Source organism: Zootoca vivipara, chromosome 3 (assembly GCF_965207765.1).
Source record: "Zootoca vivipara chromosome 3, rZooViv2.hap1.1, whole genome shotgun sequence".
Taxonomy (NCBI): Eukaryota; Metazoa; Chordata; class Lepidosauria; order Squamata; family Lacertidae; genus Zootoca; species Zootoca vivipara.
In genome coordinates, this window is record NC_142586.1 from 103825716 (window position 1) to 103851316 (window position 25601).

The 25601-nt window shown below is 45.1% G+C and overlaps 1 protein-coding gene across 8 annotated transcripts in view; it reads left to right on the forward strand.

The window, feature by feature from the left end:
- Window positions 1-25601, forward strand: part of SLC8A1 (solute carrier family 8 member A1) — a 290864-nt gene that overhangs the window by 56495 nt on the left and 208768 nt on the right. For all 8 annotated transcript variants that reach the window (XM_088667389.1, XM_088667387.1, XM_088667392.1 and 5 more), the window contains exon 2: window positions 1717-3553. In XM_088667389.1, the coding sequence (XP_088523515.1) occupies window positions 1755-3553 (1799 nt within the window). In that variant the 5' untranslated portion in view covers window positions 1717-1754. The remainder of the gene's footprint in view (window positions 1-1716; window positions 3554-25601) is intronic.

Below are 25601 nucleotides of genomic sequence, written 5' to 3' on the forward strand. Positions count from 1 at the left end.
GGCTATTAGTGAGTGAAAACAGTCCAGTTCCAATAATCCCCCAGGCATGCACCTCCATGTGGTGATGTCAGACACCATCCTGGTACCCAGGCACCTTCACTTGTTCACAAGAGGTCGAACGCTAGGTGCATAATGTGCCTGACACCTGGCTAATTTTGAACACTGATTTAAAGCACATCCAGTGCACAGGACTTCATCCCTACCAAGAATCCTCACAGTGCTACCATTCCCAGCACCATTAACAAACTACAGTTCCCAGGATTTGTTGAGGGGAGTCACTTGTGTGTGTTGCATGTGCAATGTGCAGTGGTGTAGATCTGCTGTGACAAATGTGTCATAGCTTGAGCTGTAGCAGAAAAGGCGCAGCTCCATCAGATACATGAAAGTGGACCACAGACATTATATATGATATGCACATCGATCCAGGAGGAGAGGGATATGGTAGAATCTGTGTTGCAGAATGAGATGAAAGAAGTGTATCCATATCTTTGTTGCCCTACTGATAGCGACGCAATTTGAGCTGCAACCATAAACATACTAGGACAGCCTTCGCCAGCGCTGGTGCCTGTCAAATGCTTTGGTCTACAATTTGCTCCCAATTATTATTTGATTGTTTCATTGAATTTATACACTGCTTGATTTGTGGGGAAACCCTCAAAGCAGTTTACGGTGAAGAATAAAGCAATAATGGAGCAATCGATAGCTCCAGCCAGCATGAGTTGTGGTCCAAAACACAGGAGGGCACCAGGTGTATAAGATTGTACATGATGTTGAGAAAGTGGGCAGGGAGAGATTTTTCTTCCTCTTTCTGAATCCCAGAACCTGGTCTCATCCGGTGAAGCTGAATGCCAGAAGATTTGAGACAGACAAAAAGAAAGTACCTCTTTCTTTTGCTTCCGCAAGTGACAGCCACCAGCTTGGGCTGGCTTTAAAGGGAATCAGGCAGATTCATGGAGGATAAAGCTATCAATGGCCCCTTGTCTTGATGGATAAGTTGCACTGCTTCCAGTATCAGATGCAGTACCTGGAGGCCTCTGAACAGAGGTTATTATGGCATGGACAACTTTCTCGGCACTTCCTCCTGGTGACTAGCTTTCTGAGACCCATCGTATATATTCCCCATCGACATGTAAATGCTGGAGAATGGACAGGCATGCCATTGACCTTCGTTTCTTTATTTTTGTTCCACATTTTGTATAATTCATGCCCATAAAATATAGGGAGGGGACTTGTGAACAAGTTTGCCTATTATTCTTACTCAGATTTAGAATATTACTAGTAATTTTCATTTGGCGTTTAGAAAACCTCTACCAGATATTACTACAGGAAATGGTGTCTTGTTTCGTTTGTTTCATTAAAAAAAAGGGAAAAGGTGACATTTCAGCAAGGATCTGCTTGTGCTGTCAAAAATCCAAGTTAATTCAGACAAGCTTAATTGGTTGTAAACACCTGTTTTATGTTGTTTGTTAGTTCAGTGATTTTCAACTGAATGCAAGTTGCACTGGAAATCATTAGCCGACAACAGATGTACGGATTTCATGATATAATTGTTCCAATTCGCTAATGACTTGACAAACCATTATTTTTTGTAAACGGGGTTTATCCATGCGAGATGCTCTAAATCTATGTGTCTTGCGGAAAGACAGTAATTTTGCAACTCTCCCCCTGCTACCTGAATCTGGATAACACTTCTTTTTACAATTTTGTATTCTGCAGGTTGGAAAACGTTGGGAAACTGGTACGAGAAGCCAATCATGATGGGATTAAAGAATCTAGCTGCCTTTCCTGGTGGTCTTCACCTTCTAAGTGTTTGTATGCTCTTGCTGCTATTTCACATGGACAAAGTGCATGCGGAATACCCGTCCGAAAATGCCAGCGAAGTTGATGAGTGCACTGGTACCTATTTCTGTAAGAAAGGAGTGATTTTGCCAATCTGGGAGCCTCAAGACCCTTCCTTTGGAGATAAAATAGCAAGAGCTACCGTATACTTTGTGGCTATGGTCTATATGTTTCTAGGAGTATCCATCATAGCAGACCGCTTCATGTCATCCATAGAAGTTATCACATCCCAAGAAAGAGAGATCACGATCAAGAAACCCAATGGCGAGACCACCAAGACGACTGTTAGAGTTTGGAACGAGACTGTTTCCAACTTAACGCTGATGGCTCTGGGCTCTTCTGCACCTGAGATTCTCCTTTCTGTCATTGAAGTGTGCGGCCATGGCTTCACTGCAGGGGACCTTGGGCCGAGCACCATTGTAGGAAGTGCTGCTTTTAACATGTTTGTCATCATAGCCATCTGTGTCTACGTCGTCCCTGATGGGGAGGTCAGGAAGATTAAGCACCTCCGTGTGTTTTTCGTCACAGCCGCTTGGAGCATCTTTGCCTACACATGGCTCTACCTGATTTTGTCTGTCATATCGCCTGGGGTTGTTGATGTCTGGGAAGGCTTGCTCACCTTGTTCTTTTTCCCCATCTGCGTGGTGTTCGCATGGGTTGCGGACAGAAGGCTTTTGTTCTACAAGTACGTCTACAAGAAGTACAGGGCTGGCAAGCAGAGGGGCATGATCATCGAGCACGAAGGCGAAGGGCCACAGTCCAAAGCGGACATTGAAATGGATGGGAAGGTGGTGAATTCTCATGTCGAAAGCTTCTTGGACGGCACCCTGGTTCTAGAGGTGGACGAGAAGGACCACGACGACGAGGAAACAAGGAGGGAAATGGCCAGGATCCTCAAAGAGCTGAAGCAGAAGCACCCAGACAAAGAAGTTGAGCAGCTGATAGAGCTAGCTAACTATCAGGTTTTGAGCCAGCAGCAAAAGAGCCGAGCCTTTTACCGTATCCAGGCCACTCGGCTCATGACGGGGGCTGGAAACATACTGAAGAGGCATGCAGCTGACCAGGCAAGGAAAGCGGTCAGCATGCACGAGGTCAACTGTGAAGTGGCAGACAACGACCCCATCAGTAAGGTCTTTTTTGAGCAGGGCACCTACCAGTGCCTTGAGAACTGTGGCACGGTAGCCCTAACTATTGCTCGCCGAGGTGGCGATTTGACCAAGACCATCTCAGTTGACTTCCGAACAGAAGATGGCACAGCCAACGCAGGCTCTGACTATGAGTTCACTGAAGGGACTGTGGTGTTTAAGCCAGGCGAGATGCAAAAGGAAATACGGGTGGGCATAATTGACGACGATATATTTGAGGAAGACGAGAACTTCCTCGTTCACCTCAGTAATGTGAAAATGTTATCTGAGGAGGGAGAAGACGGCGTTCTGGAGGTCAACCACATTGCAACCGTGGCTTGCCTGGGGTCGCCTGCTACTGCCACTGTCACGATCTTTGACGACGACCACGCTGGCATTTTTACCTTTGAGGAGCCGGTCACTCACGTGAGTGAGAGCGTGGGAACGATGGAAGTGAGAGTGCTACGGACATCTGGAGCGCGAGGAAATGTTATTGTGCCCTACAAAACCCTCGAAGGCACGGCCAAAGGGGGCGGAGAGGACTTCGAAGACACTTGCGGAGAGCTTGAGTTCCAGAACGATGAGATTGTGTAAGTACTGCTAAACCTTTGTGGCTTGTCAACAGTACAGGTATGCTTGCAATCATATCTGGTAAAATGTTATCGTCAAAGTTCATGCTGAATCAAATGCTGGGTGCTCTTGTGTGCAAAATATAGAGGAAGTCATGGCACCTTAGGTGCGCTCTGTGTGTGTGAGAGTGTGACTGTGGCAAACCCATGCAGATTCCCCATGTTATGAAGCTGTATGCATATCAGAGAGCGCTGTCAAAAGGAGTGAATCCCAGAAGTGTGTCTGTGCATTGTTTCGAAAGTCCACATGACTGTTGTGTGGAAATTACCAGTCTTTTCAGAGATCCTAGGTGGGCGTAGCTCTAAACAGTACAAGGTGAAACCAATCTGGAAATTGTAGTCTCTTTTCCCAGGCACACTTTTAAGGCTTGAGCTCTTCAGGTATGTGGCTAGGAAGATCTTGCTTTCAGAGCTTTTCTGGGATGGCGCTGCTGTTCCCTTTGCAAAAAGCAGCCTGAGACTAATAAGCACCGTCAGGTTGCAAGTTCAGAGAGGGCTGTCATTAGCCTTTGTGACATCATGAAATATTTATGCCCTGTGCTTTCAAGTTAATGTTGCCACGTGGGGGAAAGTCCAATTAGGCAAGGCAGCCAGGTTTGACAGTTTACAAACGGGGAAAGAGGCTAGAGAGGAAACGTTGCTGATAAGCATTTCCTGGCAGCTAGGGACAGAATTTCCCTCTTTCGTATCTGCACAGAATTGTAAATATATTATTGTCTATTTGTTGTATAGTGAAGGGAAGGGAAGTAGTGGAAGTCTTAAGGACCACCCTGCAAATCAAATAATACTTCATCCTATATACTTCAATGTGAAGGAAAGATGCCACTGCCCATCTCGAGTTCTAGTCCTTCATGAAAACAAACTATTCCTAAAGCAAAACCCCTTGTGAATAATAGTGCACATTGCATTAACTCTGGAGATCATGGACCAGTTCCCCTTTTAAAGGAAATCTGAATTTCCTTTAAATGTTAAGCATTCAATGTGCTTAAGTTTTGTGACTTAGTTTATGCCAGCCATCTCCAAACTTCGGCCCTCCAGAAGTTTTGGACTACAGTTCCCATCTTCCCCGACCACTGGTCCTGTTAGCTAGGGATCATGGGAGTTGTAGGCCAAAACATCTGGAGGGCCACAGTTTGGCGATGCCTGGTTTATGCATTCACATAATGAATTTGCATCTTGTTGCCGTGCATAATGTGGAGGTACAGGGGAAATTGTTCTAGCAGTGGTGCTGCTAAATAAGCGAAGTGCTTAAAAAAATTATCTGGGGAGGGTGCCAACCTGTGGGATGAAATACTTGTTTCCTTGTTCAATATTTACATGTGTTCAGAAGCGTCACCTAAACAAAATGTTTTGAGTCTCCCACTTATCTGCCCATTGGGTAAGTTTGGTTTTCATTACGAGGTTTTTCTTTCTTTCTTGAGACCATCAATGTTGATGGCTATTTTTACCTGCTGGCATCACTGGATTGATAACTTCGACAACATTCTACCGTTTTTGGATTAAAGCTGGCTGTTGTCTTAGGTTTAAAATGGTTAGAGCTACTGAGCTGCAGGGAAGTGACATTGCTGTTACCTGCCCCACCTTTGAAGTGTGACTTACCCCATCTCTGGGCCCATTTTGCTTCCACACATTCATGATCATGTTTGCTGAGAGTCCAGCTTAACGGCCACATGCACTTAACACATATATGCCCCATTTAAACATTTATGTGCAATGCATTAATACAGCAGGTTCAGTACGTGGGACAGGTGCAATCCTGTGCTACATGCTGAGGTATAAGTGAAAAACTGCACACACCCACACACACACACACACCCACACACACCTGGATAGGAGTAGTGGACCTCTCCTGGTACTCGTGCAAAAGAGGCTTTGTTGCTGCCCCAGTAGTGATACTCTATATTTTATTGAGTGGTGTAAGATTGCAGCCATGATAAGAAACCTTTTGTAAGAGATGAGTGTCAGAGCAACCCAGGCAGCTAAGATAGGCTAGTGAATGAAATGAATGAAGACTTTAAAAATATATATAAAAAAGCAGCACTTGAAAGATGTGGCCTAATTTTTAGAGGTGCTCAGAGCCAAGAACTCTCGGTGAAAAATCAATAGGTGTTATGGGTGCTTCGTTCTTCTGAAAATGATTCTCTTTAGCCTCTGTTATGCATTTCCCTAGGGCCCAATTATATAAACCAAAGTTGCCTCGCCATGTCTACGGAGGATTCCCATCCATCAGAGGACGTTTTGTGGTGTTTTCTTCTCCACGGTCTATCAGACAGCTTCGGAGTAAAGTGAAAGCTTTAGTTTTATTCCAAGGGTTAGGGAACCATTGATACCTTTCCAGATGCTGCTGAATTGCAACTCCCTTCAGACCCAGCAAGCATAGCCATTGGCCAGGGATTATGGGAGTTGTAATTCAGCAACATCTGGAGGGACCAAAAGTTCCCTACACCTGCTTTGCACCACACATTCCGCACAGTGGACGTGCATTCCAGTGAATCGGCTGCTGTCTCAGCTACCAGCCTTTCCACTCTGTTAATGTTTTTGAAGGGGTTTTTTTAAGTGCCGCCTGATTATCAGGCTCCTGAAATAAATATGTCAATAATAAATAGGGCTGCCTCTGAAGATGGTTTGGAAATCTCAGCTAGTACAGAACTGGGTGGCCAGGTTTTCTTACTGGAGCAAGACAGTTTGAGCATATTATACTGATCCTGGCCCAACTGCACTGGCTGCTAGTCAGTTTCCAGGGCCAATTCAATGGGCTGGTTTTGACCTATAAAACCTTAAGCGGTTCAGGACTGGAATACCTCAAGCATGGCCTTTCTGCATATAAATTGTCCCAGGTTCTGCATTCATCATCTGAGGCCCTTCTTCAAGTGCCTCTTCTATGTGAGGTCTGGAGGGTAGCAAGACGGAAACGGGGCCTTTTCTGCAGTGGCTCCCCATTTGTGGAATGCTCTCCCCAGGGAGGTTCGCCTGGCATCTTCATTGTATATTTTTAGGTGCCAGGAGAAAACATTCCTCTTAAACCAGCCCTTTGGGTGATTAATATTCTACAGCCTTTAAAATGTGTTTGATGGGGGAGTGGGGTATTGTTTTGTTTGTTTACTTGTTTTTTTTACCTTGTTTTTGTTCCGTGAACCACCCTGAGATCTTGTGATGAAGGGTAGTATATAAATTTAATAAATAATAATATAATAATAATAATACATGGAGGAATGAGAAAATATGTTCATACTGGCTGAAATGTGTCTTTTTCCAATTAATTAACTAAATAAAGCTTTATTTGATGACGTAGTCAGCTGATCGGACCAATTAAACCTTGCAGCCCTACTACATAATGTTTGGTTGTCGGTCTTTTGTTTTTTTTAAAGGCAAGCAAACATTACAATACGTTATTCAGGACTTCCGCTTTCTGTGTGCAAAATCCACTTTCCATGCATCAGCATTTTAAAAGAAAAACCTGCTTTTCGTCATGAATGGGGGGAAATGCACCCGAAGCCTAAAATAAGCTGGCATCTAGAGCAACTTATTTGTGACTTCCCTGAACAGGATCTCAGCTTTTCTTGCAATGAATTAAGATATAAATAAAGAAAATTGCTTTTGACAGCTGCAGCTGTATTTTGTTCTGTCTGGGGCTGATAACAGGATCACTGCAGAAAAACTGGAGGATTGTGGAACCAGATAGGCTCCTACACACACTTTTTAAATTTATTTAGTGCACAGGCAGCAGATCTCGTGTGGAGCCAGTGTGGCCTAGTGGTTAGTGTTGGACTAGGACCTGGGAGGCCAGCTGTCACGGTGGCTGGAGAAGGCTACTTCAGAGTAACGACTCTACACAGCTCTGCATTTTATGGTTTTATTGGTGCTGAGTATTTACAGTGCTAATGGCAGTGCTATTTACAAAGACCCATCTGTTTAGCTTGAATCAGAACCTCCCAGTGGCTTTTGGCGCGTTTTGCGCCAACATAATAACTTGGGGAGACCCATCCTCTTCCCCCGGCGCCTTTTGCGAAGTTCCGGAGTTGGGGGGACTGGCCTGCCCCCCTTCCTTTCCCCTTCCTGTCCCACCTGGGACGATGGCTCTCTTTCCCTGCCAGAGCCTTGGAACCCACTTCCTGTTTCCCCACTTGAGCTGGAGCTTTCCTTCTTTTCAGCCTCGCTCGGGTCTGGGCTGGAACTCAGGAGGGGAGGGGCTTCGCGATATCCCTTGCCCCTCACACCAGCGTTCAGGTTCCCTCTCAGCCATGACGGTTCAAATCCCTGCAACGGTGTGAGCTCCCGTTGCTCAGTCCCAGCTCCTGCCCACCTAGCAGTTCGAAAGCACATCAAAGTGCAAGTAGATAAATAGGGACCGCTCCGGCGGGAAGGTAAACGGCGTTTCCGTGCGCTGCTCTGGTTCGCCAGAAGCAGCTTTGTCATGCTGGCCACATAACCCGAAAGCTGTCTGTGGACAAACGCCGGCTCCCTCGGCCTATAGAGCGAGATGATCGCCGCAACCCCAGAGTCGGACACGACTGGACCTGATGGTCAGGGGCCCCTTTACATTTACAGGGAGGAAGAGAACCATGTGCACCAGCTTGGGCTCATTGGAGGAAAGCTGGGGTTTAAATGTAAGCAAGACTTTCCATCCTCCCTCTATGGGCCCCCAAAGTCTTCAGAACCCCAGAGGTTTCCTTGCCTTTAGAAAACACCTGGGGAACTGTCCATTCAGGTGACTTTAGAGCCCTTTTCCTCATCAGAACCCTCCTCTGAATTTATAAACACGTTTTTGAAAGGATCTAAGCAGTGAGCTTAGGGGAGAATACGTAAGATAAAATCAGTCACATAACAAAATTGTAAAGCATTTAAAAAAAAAAACCCTTCATTGTAGATCGCATCAACTGCAAACTATAAACAGTTCAGCTAGGGGAAGGCCTGAACAAAAAATAAAGTTTTTTCCCCAACAGGCATCTAAAGCACAGACTTAGTACGTGCCTGTCTAAACGCCATGAGGACAGAGTTAGAATCATAGAGTTGGAAGAGACCACAAGGGCCATCCAGTCCAACCCCCTGCCAAGCAGGAAACACCATCAAAGCATTCCTGACAGATGGCTGTCAAGCCTCCACTTAAAGAGCTCCAAAGAAGGAGACTTCACCACACTCCTTGGCAGCAAGTTCCACTGCCAAACAGCTCTTACTGTCAGGAAGTTCTTCCTAATATTTAGGTGGAATCTTCTTTCTTGTACGGTAGTTTGAATCCATTGCTCCGTGTCCGCTTCTCTGGAGCAGCAGAAAACAACCCTCTTTTTTATAACATCCTTTTATATATTTGAACATGGCTATCATATCATCCCTTCACCTTCTCTTCTCCAGGCTAAACATACCCAGCTCCCTAAGCCATTCTCATAAGACATCGTTCCTAGGCTTTTGACCATTTTGGTTGCCCTCCTCTGGACACGTTCCAGCTTGTCAGTATCCTTCTTGAACTGTGGTACCCAGAACTGGACACAGTATTCCAGGTGATGTCTGACCAGAACAGAATACAGTGGTACTATTACTTCCCTTGATCTAGATGCTATACTCCTATTGCTAGACTTGCATTGATCTAGATGCTATACTTGCATTTCGTAAATGCAAGTGCGATAAACAGAGAGGTGCATACGGATGGGCGGGGTAGAAAAAGGTTGGGAAAATGAGACAATTGCCTCCTTTCTCCAAACTTCTCCCTGCCTAAACCGCTTTTTTGCAAGCAAGCTGATGTGGGGGTGGGGGGTGGATTCTGTTGGCAGTCAGGACCACCAGGTTGCAGCACTCGGCACACAGCTTGTAGCCTAAGGGTTGCCATTTGCCAAGCTCAGTGTGAAGTACATTGAAGAGACCATGGAGGGGGTTTCTCAAATTCATTATGGGACAAGACACTTGCACTTTTAAAAGTTGCATAGAATCGAAGGATGCTGGCAGGTGGCAACTTCTCTCGCCATCATGGGCCTAGTTTGCCAAGTGAGCCCGAGGGAACCTTCTTTAAAATGCACAGGGGCAAGAGATTTTCTCACTTGAGCCTTTAGGATTTCCCAGGAAACACACATGGAGGAGAACTTGCAAACTTGCAAACTGGGTAACAGAGTTCTAGTGACAGTTTTGCATATCCCTTGGGGAATTTGGATGAAATGGAACTGCACTTTAAATAAAATACTGACACAGGAAAATCCATTGCATGTAGTAGTGATAGTAATAAGTGATATCCAACACTAGTTATACTCATAGCAGACTCATTGAAACAAATGAACCATTGATCTGAGTATAGCTTAGTTGGACTGAACAATAATAACATTTTTTTTTTAAAAAGCAATGCTTGCAAAAATAACCCTGTGCAAACTTAAACAATCAGTGCCTGTTGCCATGCTAGAATATTTAAGAAAGAAAGAAAGAAGAAATACAAATAAAAGAATCAGGATTTCTGTGAACTTTTTGTTTCTGCACAAATAAAATCAGAAGCTGCGTTATCCTGTCAGTTCACCTGGCCCAGTACTGTCTGCCTTTGAGTGGTTATATCTTTCCAGGTACTCAGACAGAGATTCTTAACTAGAGGGGCCGGGGATTGAACCTTGGACTTTCTGTATGTTAAGGATGTGCTTCTTCGAGTGCCACTGCTTTTCCTCAAGACCAAGTAAGAAACTTAAGAGGAAAGAGAATAGGGAAAGGTGCTTCGTGCTAGCTGTATTGCATCCCTGTTAGGATTTGACCTGTCTTTTGTCCTTGAAGAGCCCATGTTTCCGTATTTGTAATGAGCTGTTGGCAGTTTCCCACTGCCAGCTGCATCTCTGCGCTTGATTAAGAGAGCTTGGATCTTAGCTGTGTAATAATTCTGAGAGCCAAGTGAAAACCACTTATTAGCTTCATCGGAGCCTGTGTACACTTCCGCCAGGATGCGCTGGGGGGGTGGGGGAGAGAAACAAATTTAAATTTATAGAAGTTTGCGTGACACGGGAGCCAGATTTGAAAGACCAACTGGGGATCGGAAACAATAAGCAGAAGTGTTGAGTGCACACACACACACACACAGAGCGCACCTAGCTGACCCACATGCTCACACTCCGCGACCCAGTTTGCACGTAATGCTGAGCCAAACCATAGCTCAGCATGAACGAGCAATCGTGGGTTCTGTGAGTGAAGACTGTGGCTGCAGCATTCCTTAGTCCTGCTGCTACGACTGCTGCACTACTTGGGCTTGAGCCATGGTTTGGCATAGTGTTACATCTGAATGCAGATTTGTGGTTTGTCTCCACCAGACAAACCATGAGTGGTTAGCCATAGACCAGCTCATCGCGGAGCAAGACAGAGAAAAAAACAAGCACAGTCACTACCCGAAGGAGTCTCAAAGCGGCTAACAATCTCCTTTCCCCTCCCCCCCACAACAGACACCCTGTGATGGGGAGGTGGGTGGGGCTGAGAGACTTCAGAGAAGTGTGACTAGCCCAAGGTCACACAGCAGCTGCATGTGGAGGAGCGGAGACGCGAACCCGGTCCCCCAGATTACAAGTCTACCGCTCTTAACCACTACACCACACTGGCTTCTCAGTATTCTGTTGTCAAGGCAGGCATGGATAGGAGTATAATAGCACTCTTCCATACCAAATACCAAACTCAAATACCACGTAAAAATATTTAACAGAGTAGTTACACACACACACACACACACACACACACACACACACACACACGGAAGTAAGCCCCAGTGTACCAATTTTTTCCACCATCCCTTCTTGCTTACTACTTCTTTGCTTCTCTCTGCTGTAGCTCTGGAAGGAGACTGGAGCTAGATAGCAGCCAATGGAACCCTCTTAATACTAGAGTCAGCTTTTGCTATGCTTGGGGCGAGGAGGAATGGCCTGGCAGTAATTCAGGGGGCAGCTTAAGTTAAATGTTACAGCATTAAGAGATGCTCTTGGCAATGAAGTCTTTAAGGCTGAAGCAACCTCCCCGGGGATACAGTAGAAACTGTCTTCAAAGCCATTAAAATAAATTAGAACATGCAAAGTCCTGAAGAATTCGTAACAGAAAGGCTGTCATGGTTTGTTTGACCAGTCAGTGTGCGTGAGGAGGATAGGATGACCACATGATCTCAGATCCAGAAATTATTTTCTTCAAGGAAACTTCATGCCCAGGTGACAGATAAAAACAAACTGCCTCATTGGGTCTTCAGCCCTTATTAAATTGTCCAATGATTTCCCTCGATTCCGTCAGTCTCCTTCACTTATGTACATTATGCTATTGGCATTTTGTGCTCTATTTAGAGAAGAAGTAGCCTGTTTTTTTAAATCGGTGCATGAGCTTAAAGAGCTTGCTTGATAGCCTATGAACTCTCTTTTGGTTTCCTCAAAGTTAACATGGTTGGTTAGGCTTCTATGTTTAATCCAAGATACCCCTGGCACATGTGCGCTAAGCATGAAGTGAACATTGGTTTCCTATTGTGGGCCTGCTCTGCAACTTCTGTTGCAGGGGTCACCAACCTAAGGCCCATGGGCTGGAAGTGGTCCGCGGAGGTCGTTTGACCAGCCCACAAGCTGCCCCCGAACCGAGCCGCCTGCTTGTGCGCTGTGCTAAACCGGTACAGTGCGGCACAGGGACTAACTTCTGTGGCACTGGAAATCGCGTCTGTGCACGCGCAGACACCGGAAATCGCAGGTGCGTGCATGATCAGGCCCATGGAGGGATCTACGAGGGACCGATCCGGCCCAGGCAAGATAAACCTTGCTGAACCCTGTTCTATTGCGTAGACACCACAGCCCAAGTCCTACAATCCGCATTTCCTTCAGCTCCTTGCAATCCTTATTGCAAGTTCTGCAATCCCCTCTTTCATCTTATTTCTTTTTTCCCTAGCAAGGAATTTGATGTCACGCTTTCTGATCATTCCACCAGTGCATGCATTTTTGCTGGCCAGACAGAACAATCAACCTTCTCCTCCCCCTGCATGCTGTTCTGGGGGTTCTCCTCACCTCTTCCTGCCAATTTCAGGGTGGGGGACACACAGGGGGAGGAGAGAGTGGAAGGCCTTCCGCAGGGCTTCCGTTGGCAGGATCCATTAATTGAATCCAGTCCCTTATCTACTACTTCTATATCAGAATTATACATAAAATCTACTCAGCAAGGCAGTCATTTCCCCTTATCCTTTACAAATAATTAAGATATTATTCAATGTTTCCCCCAGGAAGCCATGATGTGTATGGTAGGGAAAAGATTGTTTCCTTGACACCTGTGTTAGAACCTCATATATATAAGCTATAGGGCTAAATGGCTTATATATAAACCAGGTTTATATGATTCCCAGGCATGCACCTCCAGGTGGTGGAGACATCATCCGCCGGCCTGGAGCCCAAGCATCTTGGTTGCAAGTGGCTGATAGCCAGGTGCAAAATGGACCTGGTGCCTGGCAAATTTCGAACGCTGCTTAACACCACAGTATCCTATGAAACATACAATACAAGTAGGAAATGGCACCATTCAGGGACTTCTTAAAAATGGCACCAGCATTAGGAGAAGTGTGACTTCTAATTACACCAACACCATATATTTAAAGCACATGGCTTCCTCTGAACAATCCAGGGAGTTGTCATTTACCTCTCATGGAGCTACCATTCCCAGGATTTGGGGGGGGGGGACATCATGTGCTTTCAATCTCTAGTGTGGCTGTAGCCTTTGTCCCAGGTGGCAGGTGAGCACATGAAGCTAAATTTTGTTGATGTGAAAGGGGTGTCAATAAAGATTAAATAAAAATGGAAAAGGAAAAGTTGACTGGGTATCCTGTACCTCCACCCCAGGACCATTTCCTCATAGCTCTGGTTTTACGGATCCGGCGTGCTCTTAAGCTCAGTGGGATCCTGCAGTACTCACAGGTCAAGTGCTTCCACCTATGCCAGTCCGTGGTACATCATTGCAGGAATAACAAAGACTCTGCTGTGTGCATGGCCAGGTTCTTGTGTGGGTGGGGAAACACCTGCCTTTCCTGAGCCATATTATCCACCTTCTTGATAGTACACTCCGGCAGATATAATTTGACTGTGCCCCTTCCATTGATTCAGTTCCTTGCTTCAAAGCTCTTAGCCTTGCATAATGGCTCCCCTAGCCTTTTAAGTCAAATGTCTGTTGCAAAGCAAATGGGTGAGATAGGTCTACCCGTGCTCCGTTAACAATAATTAGATGTGGTCCAATTTTCCCTCCAGGAAGTCCTGATACCTATGGGGAAAAGAGGACTGCAGAAAGACTTAGGGCAGCTAATTAAAGTGGGGGGGGTGCAAAGCCCTGGAGCTGGAAACATTTTTACAAAGAGTTTTCAATCTACATAAGGCAAGCAGTATTTAATTATATACAATTAAAACATTATATTTCAAACCCCTGAGAAACGGCGGGCTTCAAGAGACCACTTACTGTGATTGAAAAGGTGCTAATGAACTCTAGAGACTCCAAAGGCATCAAAACTACATAGTGAACTTATTAAACTTGATCTGGAAGATAAATCTAATTACCGGGATAAATTGAAGAGGGCAGGGGCAAGAGAGACTTCAGATAAGGAAATCTCCCTAGAGCTCTAGGTTCTTATTAGAGCAGTTTGAAATATCTTGTTGAAAACAGCAAAATAATAATAAAAATAAATTTTAAACAGATTTTTTTGCAGCTGCCCAGAAGACTTTTTCTTTTTAAACTCCGAAAGCTGCTTTGTGATAGCTGCTGCTGAAATGCAATGCAGCCTTGCAAATAAACCCACAGAAGTTGTTGTTGTTGTTTTGTCGTTTAGTCGTGTCCGACTCTTCGTGACCCCATGGACCATAGCACGCCAGGCACTCCTGTCTTCCACTGCCTCCCGCAGTTTGGTCAAGCTCATGTTCGTAGCTTCGAGAATACTGTCCAACCGTCTCGTCCTCTGTCGTCCCCTTCTCCTTGTGCCCTCCATCTTTCCCAACATCAGGGTCTTTTCCAGGGAGTCTTCTCCTCTCATGAGCTGGCCAAAGTATTGGAGCCTCTGCTGCACGATCTGTCCTTCCAGTGAGCACTCAGGGCTGATTTCACACAGAAGTTACCAGCCTGCAAAAAGCAATCGTTTACTAGTTCCTAAGTGGCCAACCTAGCAGTTCGAAAGCACGTCAAAGTGCAAGTAGCTTAAATAGGTACCGCTACAGCGGGAAGGTAAACAGCGTTTCCGTGTGCTGCTCTGGTTCGCCAGAAGCGGCTTTTTCATGCTGGCCACATGACCTGGAAACTGTATGCTGGGTCCCTTGGCCAATAACGCGAGATGAGTGCCGCAACCCCAGAGTCGGTCACAACTGGACCTAATGGTCAGGGGTCCCTTTACCTTAAGTGGCCAGTATTCTGTCAGCTTGGAAACCGAGCAGACTGGCAGGGTCTCTTCCTTCACCAGTTTACTGACTTGCCTGCATGAGATTCCTCATCACCTATGGCTACCAGGTGAGTTGTCAAATACAAGGCTGTTAAAACATGAGGAAAGTAGCACCAGGTAGCAATTCTAGAGATAGTGGCCATATAAACACCTTCCAATGGATGTGTACATACAGCAGATGCATTGTGACAACGCTCACCAGTATCGAGTGCATCCACCTGTTCTGTGCTGCTGCTGATGGCACTTTTATCAACATATGAGTACCAGCACCATATATTTTGTTTACCCCCAAAATGCACTGCTTACATATAAAGATAATGGGCCTCTAGCGAATGGCAGAGTTTCAAGTATGCAACTGATGTGCTAGTGGAAGCTTGTTGTGCAACAATTCATTCATGCACAATCTGCTGGGCAATCGTCTTCAAGTTGTGGTATCACTTGTGGTTTCCTTGGTGCAACGCATGGTTCTTGTTGCGCAGTCGAGTCAGAACACTTTTCCATCTAGCTCAGCATTGTCTACACTGACTGGCAGTGACTCCTCGGGATTTCAGACCAGGATCTCTCTCAAAGTTACCTGGAGGCTCTAGGGATTGAACCTGGGACGGTTTGCATGTGCTCTACCACTGAACTGCAGCCCATTCCCCTTAAAGCTTGACTCTTAAGGCTGCATACACATCACTGGTTTAAAGCAGAGCTAAGTTGTCCTAGTTACAGGTAGGTAGCCGTGTTGGTCTGGTGTAGTTAAAACAATTTTAAAAAAAATCCTTCCAGTAGCACCTTAGAGACCAGCTAAGTTTCTCATTGGTCCTGTTTCTCAATGCAGATTGAAGCTGGGTTGTGGTTGAGGGGCAGAATGCGCCAAAATGCAGCATTTTGTAAGAAATGATATGACAAGATAAGAATTGTGGCTAACTTGGTGTGCACACTGCTTACAAAACCAGTGGAGGGGGTGTACTGGGTGCAGAGTAAACTGGAGTGTGTTTTAATCTTTTTTTGCTTAGGTAGAATGAATGTTAATGGATTGTATTGATAATCATATTGGTTTTTCTGCAATCAAATGGTGTGTGTGTATTCAATTTCTATGATCTATATCAGGGGTGGCCAACTCCCAAGAGACTGCGATCTACTCATAGAGTTAAAGACTGGCAGTGATCTACCCCCTTTTGGGGGGTTCAGGTCAAAGTTGTTGAGCTTTTTTTAGGGGACCCAAAGTTGTTCAGCTTCTTTGGGGGGAGCCACTGATCTACCACAGTCGTCCAGTGATCTACCTGTTGGATGTGCCTGATTTATATCTATATAATGGGTTGGTGTGTCTGGCTGTTAACCAGAAGGTTGGTGGTTCAAGCTCACCCAGGGACGGCTGTGAACAGGATTCTTGCATTGCAGAGGGTTGGACTAGATGACCCTCAGGGTCTCTTACAACTAAGCTACTATGATATATATATGTATATAGGTTTTTTTCAAAGCACACACAGACACACACACAGCCTTAGTCTGCTTAATAGGGAACAGGAAACAGGACAATGGGAAGCTCTGTTAATAATGGCTTTCATCCATGATCCATGTAAACTGGTGTATTCCAGATGCTTTGGATTACAATTCCAAACTCTAAAAAAATTTTTTGGGGGGAAGCTTAATTCTTCTCCCTATTTTCCAGGGAAACAGATAAATTGAACCCAAGTGTCTCATCTTGCTATACCAGCAAGGTATACCTGCTGTCACCTGAACAGCAGGTAACATATAGGTCAGATCAATAAACTGGCTTGCCTGTTTAATATCATAGCAGCAGACAGCCTTCTGTGGAAAGCAGGAGCCAATTTTGTTTGAAGATGAAAGGCATTGCTTCTTCTTGCGTAGTTCCTCTTTTAAATGAGCTATTTAAAATCCACTTGGAAAGAGGTTGTTCTGAGTCAGTTATCCTATAGTTTTTTATGGTTAACAGACACAAGTGGCTTCCTCTTGCAGGCTTTCCATATGAGACAACGCCATCACTTGCAGAGACGCGAAATTAGACAAAGGAGACAAAAGCAAGGAATTGGCTCAGTATAATAGAGAAATGATTTCACATCTTGTTTAAAAAGAAGAAGAAGAAGAAGGTCGGAGCAGGAAAGAGGATAGCAAGCAGACAAAAAGCTCTTATATCAGCATTTGTGATTTCAACACAAACCTTGTGGGCTTTTGTCCACACACACACACATACACATCCCTGGAACCATGTGATTAGGTGCAAAACAATTCTGCCTTTCATTCATAAGGCAGGTCCATTGCTATGGCTGTGGAGAAATGCTAAAAATAATGTTTATTAAAATCTAATGCCTCGCTGAGGACAGTCCCATACCCTGCAAGCGTCCCAGAAGAATTGGGACATTCTGGTTTTTTCCTCATGAAAGGACAGCAGCCATTTTGGGCACCATGATCTCACGCGATTTTATGCTATGACACCCCCCCCCCTGAAAAAAGTGCTTTTTTTCAGGGCCACAACCACCCCAAAACATGTGTTTCTTTAAAAGTTAGGGGGAAATAGTGGCATGAAATCACACGAGATCATAGTGGCCAAAAAACAAACAAACGGGAAGATGGTGTCCCACAAGATAGCATCCCGGTTTGGGCCTTCAATGTGTTGGAGGGTCTGTTGTCCCTGTGATCCTCCTGGTCTAGGATGTTCCTGACCTGGCAACTGTAGTGTGGGCACTGCTGGAGGTATAAATAATAAAAATTAGTATTATTATTATTATTTTATTATTAAATACTGTATATAAATAGGGTCAAATCAACATGGGAAGTGCCACCTCAAGGTTGAAAGTCTGAAAACTGCTTTGTAGAATGAGTGCTGGTTGGGGAGGGAACTAAAACACAGAGACAAGCAACACAGATGATATAGAGTGATTCATGTGGCAGGAAAGAATAAGGGGAGGGTGCAAAGCGTACAGATAAGGCTGGAGGAATAAAGAGCAAAAGCATGGCAGTGAGCCTTGGTGACTCACACCACTACTACACTTCCCCGATGTGCAGTGAATTTTGCTGGGGTGTGTAGGCACCTTCTCTTCTTGTGCAAATGCTTCCTTGCTCTGTTGTTTTCCAAGTGAGGGGTTCAGACTTATAAGGCAGCCCCTAGATTTTTTTTATTAAAAAAAAAGGAAGGAAGGAAAGAAGGAAGGAAGGAAGGAAGGAAGGAAGGAAGGAAGGAAGGAAGGAAGGAAGGAAGGAAGGAAGGAAGGAAACAGCAGCAAAAGATTGAAAATGCCACTTTGTCAAACCTCTCCCCAATGAACTTGATTTCTCAGCCTCAAATTCATCTGGCTGCCATTTGAAGAAGTTCCAACAGCAGCACTGCTGTTCTTCCAGGTAGACACCAGGCATCAGCACACAGCATAGAATCATAGCGTTGGAATGGACCACGAGGGTCATTTAATCCAATCCCCTGGAATCCATGAATCCTTTGCCCAACGTGGGGCTCGATAATAATACTACTACTTTATTGTCACTGTACCACTTGTTTACAGTGAGATTAAACGAGCCCCACATCCCACCCCCCACAATCTCCCAGTTCTTGTTTCACTCTGGGTGCAGTCGTACGACCACCAACCCCGAACGTCACGATCCTGTGGTTAAGAGTCTCATGCTGACCAAAACATGTTAGGGCAGGTGTAAGAGCTGTTCGACAGTGGAACGGACTCCCTCAGGGAGGTTGTGGACTCTCCTTCCTTGGAGGCTTTTAAGCAGAGGTTGGATGGCCACCTGTCATGGATGCTTAGTTGCATTGCAGGGGGTTGGACTAGATGACACTCGGGGTCCCTTCCAACTCCACAATTCTGTGATTCTATGAAATGCTGGAATCCACTGCAGCTGATGCCAGCTTCCCCGCTTTCTAATTCCTCTCTCTCTCTTTTTAATGGTGCAGCACTATAAAGAGAAACAGCGAGGCAGGTGTCTGCGGCCATTGCTAGCTTTTATTTTCTCTTAAGCCTCTGGGGCTCACATCTGGGGGAGTCCCTCAAGGGAGACTCGGGGGTGGGGGCTCTCTAGAAGGCATTTTTCATGGTCCTGTCACACCCAGCCCCAGCCCCATTTATACATAAAAGGACTGGATTGACTTTTTATTGCAAAGGTATATGTGACAAGGACCAGCATTCCTGTTCCACTTGTCAGTGAAGATGCTTCCCCTCACTTCTTTTTTTTTTGCAAGACTTACTTAATTGCAGCCACTGCATGGGAAAGGAAGATCAAAAGTGTTCTGGTTTTGTTCCGTAATTGGATAGCGCTCCACAGACCAGTCAGCTTAAAAGGGGAAGATATATTACTCTCTGTGTGTACTTGTAGAAGAAAGAGAAGTGTCATAGCAGCTAATATCCTAAATAAGCTGTTAAGTTTCCTGAGTAAAAACAGGTCATTTGGCATAACAACAGACGTTGAGCATATATGAACAGCCGCTCCATGCGCTGCTTTTGTGTGAGATGAAGGGAGAGGTTGACGAAGCTAATCTGGGAGTTCCCAAGATCAGTTTCATGTCTTGTAGAAGCAAAATACACTGGGAAAGATGGTTTTTTGAATCTGGATGGATAGTCAGATTACCACCCTGTGCAAATACTTGGAGAAAACATAATAAACTCACCCACCCCTCTGGATGGTTAAGTCCAGTCAAAGGCGACTATGGCATTGTGGCGCTCATCTCGCTTTCAGGCCGAGGGAGCCAGCGTTTGTCCACAGACAGCTTTCCGGGTCATGTGGTCATGACTCAACCACTTCTGCAGCAATGGAACACCATGACGGAAACCAGAGCGCACGGAAATGCCATTTGCCTTACTGCCGCAGCAGTACCTATTTATCTACTTGCACTGGCGTGCTTTCGAACTGCTAGGTTGACATACATATATACACACAAATATTTGTTAACATGTATTGATCTCGTTTGCACACGATGCTTAGTGTTATACATATACCAGCAGCTTAACTATCATTTATTAATGATTGTTAAAAGTTGCTTGTAAATAAGGGTTTATAAGCCTCAGTTAATTTTATTCATAGCTTACCACTATGTGCAAACTCAGACCTCCTCCTTGACTATGGTTATGGAGACGTTACCACCCAAAGACTGTGAGTGAAGAGTGACCTGGAACAAAAAATCAAACCACTCCCAAGACTCTACTGCTCTGTGTTGTAATAAACCAAGGCTTATGTGATCATCTGGCAGATGCCTCACCTTAAACTATGGCTAACGTTAACAGTGGCTTAGCATTATGTGTGCTAAACCATGGTACAGTGGTACCTTGGTTGTCGAATGGCTTGGCTCCCGAACAAATGGGCTCCCGAACACCACAAACCCAGAAGTGAGTGCTCCGGTTTGTGAACATTTTTCAGAATCCATACATCTGACATAGCTTCCGTGGCTTCCGATTGAGTTCAGGAAGCTCCTGCAGCCAATCAGAAGCCGCATCTTGGTTTTCGAACGGTTCCGGGAGCCGAATGGATTCCTGGAACAGATTAAATTTGACAACCAAGGTACGACTGTATTCTGTGTTTCCCATTTCCCTGTTTTGTTTCCTTCCTGCATATTCATTTAAGTGGTCTGTTTCTATTGTGTTTATGGATTATCAACTCTTAGGTTCCCCCTCCCTCCCTGCTGCTGTGCTTTAATTTCAGATTTCAATATTGTTTTATTTATTTGTACCATTGTATTATGTAAGTGAAACATTCAGTAAGTGAAACAAATAAACCCACATTCCTCAGGAATGCCATTCTAGTCTGAGCCTTTGGGATATGGCAGAATGTAAACTGAAACAAGTGTGTGTGTGTGTGTGTGTGTGTGTGTGTGTGTGTGTGTGTGTGTTTGTAATACCTTCCTTTGGAAATTGTGTGTTGGGCTTGCCTAGGGCTGATTTCATGTTTTAGGAGTGTTCCTGTAGTAGGTTAAAAATCATATTGAGTTGCAAATAAGCACGTTGTAGTTGATTGAGGTGGCACTAAAACCACTGGCAGCCGCCTCTTTGAAACCCAACTTCTCGGTGACTTACAAATGACCTTTGTAAGTTGGGTAGCTTTGTAAGTTAGGAAGAACTATATAAAGCCTCATGAATAAAGTATCTCTTGGAGGGGAGGAAATCTATAAAAAGTGATTCCGGCCATTGCTCAGCAGTTAATGGTCCTACTTATGCCACAGAATCCAATAGATCGGAGAGGAGGAGAAAGATTAGTCAAAAGATGATGAATGCCCACTTTTCTAGTACTGTGCTCTACTGCAGTGTTCCCTCCGATATTTTTTTTTGCATTGACAGTTTGCAGATAACGAATCTGTGTATACATTATGGAATCCACACAACTGTGGCTCAGTGGTAAGACCACAAATTTGCATAGCTTAGTGGCAGACCACACGCATTGCATATATACAAGGGCGCATTCTTAACCACCACCACCCTGGGAAAGTATTGTCAGTTAGGTGGAGCAGTGGTCTGGCTCAGTATAAAGCAGTTTCCCGTGTTCCTGTATCCCACAGACTGCACCAGAGAGAGCAGAGGTGATTTCAGAAATGGTGAAGAACATACTATTTTCAACACCTGCACAAACTAGGTGTAGTTTTTCTCTGTGCCAGCGATCCTCAGATAGTTCCATAGTTTTCTTACCGTTTTACTCCATCGTGGAAACCAAGGTTATGTGCCTGTCTACACTCCAGGCACTGATGAGACTCAGGCCTGTTTTGCTTCAGGAAGGTAGTGTCTTCAGACTATACCCTGGGACCTAAACATTTGGGTGGTATCTGACTAATGTGTCTCATCAGTGCAAAGATTTCTACTTTTGTGGTGGAAAATACACCTCTCACCTTGTGCATCTTCTGCCCCACTGAAGAGTTGGGAGCCCTAGAACAGATTTAGGAATGAAGAGGTGTGGCAGTGGGGAAGTCCTGTTGGTCAAGCAGACGGGATGCATTACTCAGCGCTTCTTGGGACACGTGTTTTAGTGCCTCTGGCATGTTAATTTAGTTGTATGCACATTTTTAGCGCACTCAGTGGCTACTCAGTATATGAAATCAATGAGTCCTCTGAATAAGAATAGTCGCAAGTAGCTTGATAAACACAAGGAGTGAGTGCACCCTTTCGCTCCTTCCCACCCACCCAAGTAATGCCCTGGTCCTAGATAGATCTACAACCTTCCATTTATTTTGTAGTTCCACAGGGGAATCCTATTTTGAGTAAGGCCTTTCCACCCTCTTTCCACCTTCGTAGGTCGAAAAATTTGTAAGTCGAAAAACACAACTGGAAACGCAATTTCCCATAGGAATGCATTGGAAACGGAAAAATTCGTGAGTCGAAAGCAACCCTATCTAAAAATTCGTAAGTCGAAAAATCCCTATCTAAAACCGCCATGGTTTGCTTTTGGATGTCGAGACCTTTGTAAGCGTGCAGCCATTACCCCCATTTGTAAGTCGAAAAATTCGGTTGTCAAGTTGTTCGTAAGTCGAGGTACCACTGTATATGCATGTGCATCTTTGTGCGTGCCCGTGCGCTTCCATGCATGTGCAAACATTCTGCAGGCTTCCCCAGTAACTTAGTTCTTCTGGTTCCAATGACTGGAGGCTCCACCAAAATTTCACCTAAAGCAAAATTCAGAATGAATTTGAGAGTTCTTCCTGAACAAGCAAGGATTTTTTTTTGGAAGAGAACCCAAAGGGTTTCAATGAGACTAGCAATGGTTCTCAAGTGAATACTTTGGGTTAAGTTTATTATTATTATTATTATTATTATTATTATTATTATTATTATTATCATTAAAGAAAACAACCTCCAAGGTTCGCATCTCCAAATGGGCACTTAATTATGAATTCTCAACCATTACTACTATCCTTTCCTCCCTTTGGGCGTTTGGAACTGCCTTGGCATCCGATGGTAATATCCGGTGGCATTATCTAGTTGTAATCCTTCCAACAACCCTGTAAAGTGAGACATCATTATTATCCCTCAGGTTGCAGATGCAAGGACTGAAGCAAGGGAGAGGGGCTAGCCTAAGGCCATTTTCTGAAGTCATGGCAGAGATTTGAACCAGGGAGAGTAGAGCACGGTTATTCAAATTGTGGGACAAGCCAGCTCCCATCTGGAGGATGTCACCTTACCTGTAGCTGACCAGCTAAAACTCACATAAGCTGGCACATTTGGTAAAAATGCATGGAATCATAAGTAAACGTGAGAGACAAAACTGAAGCACCTGCAGAGATTACAAATAGCATAGGACTTGCCCAAACTTCTGCTTGTTCCACTGCTCCCCCTGCCCGGGGGAATCCCGTGGTTTTCCACTGAATCGGAGCAAACGCCCATCGTTTTTTCCGTAGATTGGCATTTGTTCTGATTAGGCAGTAAACAGTGGAGGAAGCGGTGGTACAAATGAAAGAAAAAAAACAACCCTTGGACCCAAGCCTAGAAAACATGGGACAAGCAGAAAAACCTCTCGGAACCATGCTTTCTAGGCACGAGACAAGCTGAATTGTGGTCAAGCCCCTAGACAGGTTCAGGGGCAATCACAATGGAAGAGGGATGGTTGGAAAGAAGAGCCATCAACTGAGCAACAGAATTGCTGAAGATTTCCTGCAAAGCTGGTTCTCTAAACTCCACCTTCGTCCGGTGTGTATGTGTGTGTCATAGCTGCCAAGTCTCCCGTATTCCCTGGGAAATCCCCGTTTCTCCAGCTGTTCCTAGCTGGGGAAAAACGGATTTTTTTTGTTTTCCCCCGGTTTATTCTGGCCCGACGGCCATTTTGGAACTGGGCGGAGCATGCTCAGAAGCGACTTTTGATGCTGCATGTAAAGTGTATGCATTTGTGCTAAAACAGGGGGCAGAGCTTAGATCTGCGTCGATGCTGGCGTTATGCAGCAAAAAGATAAGAGCAAAAGATTCAGACCTGAGGATTCCAGAACGCATCTGGCTGGCTGGAGCGCTCATGCAACCTGCATGAACCCTTCTGATGTGCTGACACAGGTCTTCCCTTCCTGCTCTCCCAAGGCAAAGAAATACGGTACGTGTAAGATGGCTCAGTGAGCCGAACAGAGCCGAAGGGAACCTGCCTGCGAAGCCTGATTGAATTATAAGCAGGAATGAGGTTTGTAATCTCAGAATGGTCCTTAAGTGGAATTTCTCCCTAATCCCTGGCAGCTTTATTTACAGAAGGATCAAAGCGGGGATGGGAGGGTGTTGCAGGTCAGGAGGAAGCAGCACAGGGATCATAAATGCAGGGGGGAGGGGGGAGGCTGCTCGTCCTCCCATTTTCAATTCCATTAGCAAAAATGTGTTAGGAAGAACACTGAGCACTTGAGAGTCAGGAAATGATAACAGCTTAAGTTGCACAAGTTACAGAAACATAGACATATCCTGCTTGCCCTGCCAGACTGAGCTCTTCAAGTTAAAAATAAATAGCCAAGCAAAACACAGACCCACACACATAAAAAGTTACAATTAACCCATCCAAGACCATTCCCAGCTGATGCTGTTTGTTTGTTTGTTTGTTTGAGCAGTATTTTTAGGACGCACAAGTGAACTTCATCTTTGACAAAGTTTCCACCCCACCCCACCCCGTTTTCCCTTAAAAAACAACTCAGTTCTTACTGTGTATGAGGAATGCAGATTTCAGGAAGCTCCTGCCCTTTGATTTGAAAGCATATCAGCAGGAACATGTTATTTTGGTACATTTTATTAAAAATGTGTGTTCTAGAAGGAATTGATGACATTCACAAGATCGCTTAAAAAGGAAGGCTTCACATTATCTATCATCTATCTATCTATCTATCTATCTATCTATCTATCTATCTATCTATCTATCTATCTATCATCTATCTGTCATATGGTGAGTATGGTGTAGTAGTTAAGAGTGGTAGACCGGGGGACCGGGTTCGCGTCTCCACTCCTCCACATGCAGCTGCTGGGTGACCTTGGGCTAGTCACACTTCTCTGAAGTCTCTCAGCCCCACTCACCTCACAAGAGTGTTTGTTGTGGGGGAGGAAGGGAAAGGAGAATGTTAGCCACTTTGAGACTCCTTCGGGTAGTGATAAAGCAGGATATCAAATCCAAACTCTTCTTCTCCTTCTTCATATACCCATCTATCTGTCATCTACCTACCTACCTACCAACCAACCAACCATCTATCATCTCCATCCGTCTTTAACAAACGTTTCTGGCCGTATCTTGCCTGTGCCACATTGTCGTGATTCTTCCCAAATTCCATTACTCATTGTCATTTTGTTTATTCATTTATTATATTTCCATCCCACCTTATATCCAAGGAGCTCAAGGAGGTTGCGAACATTGTTGTCCCCCACCCCTCCCATTTTATCCTCACAACAGCCCTGCGGGGTAGGTTAGACTGAGAGAGGCAGTGCCTGGCCCAAGGTCACCCAGTGAGCCTCGTGGTTGAGTGGGGAATTCATTGGCATCCGTCTGGTGCGAGAGACAATGGAGTGTGCTTCCGGGGGTGAAGCCAAACCTCTGGAGAATCATAGCGCCTGCTGTGGCTGCAGAGACCAGTAACTCTTAACTGCTGCTTCCTGCATTGTTTTTTCTGTGTTCGTAACACCAAAGCGACCCCTCCTGGGCGCAAGGTGGGGCAGTGTGTGTGGAGGTCCTGGGCTGCCCAGACGATAAAACTCCCCTCTTGGCCTTGCTGAC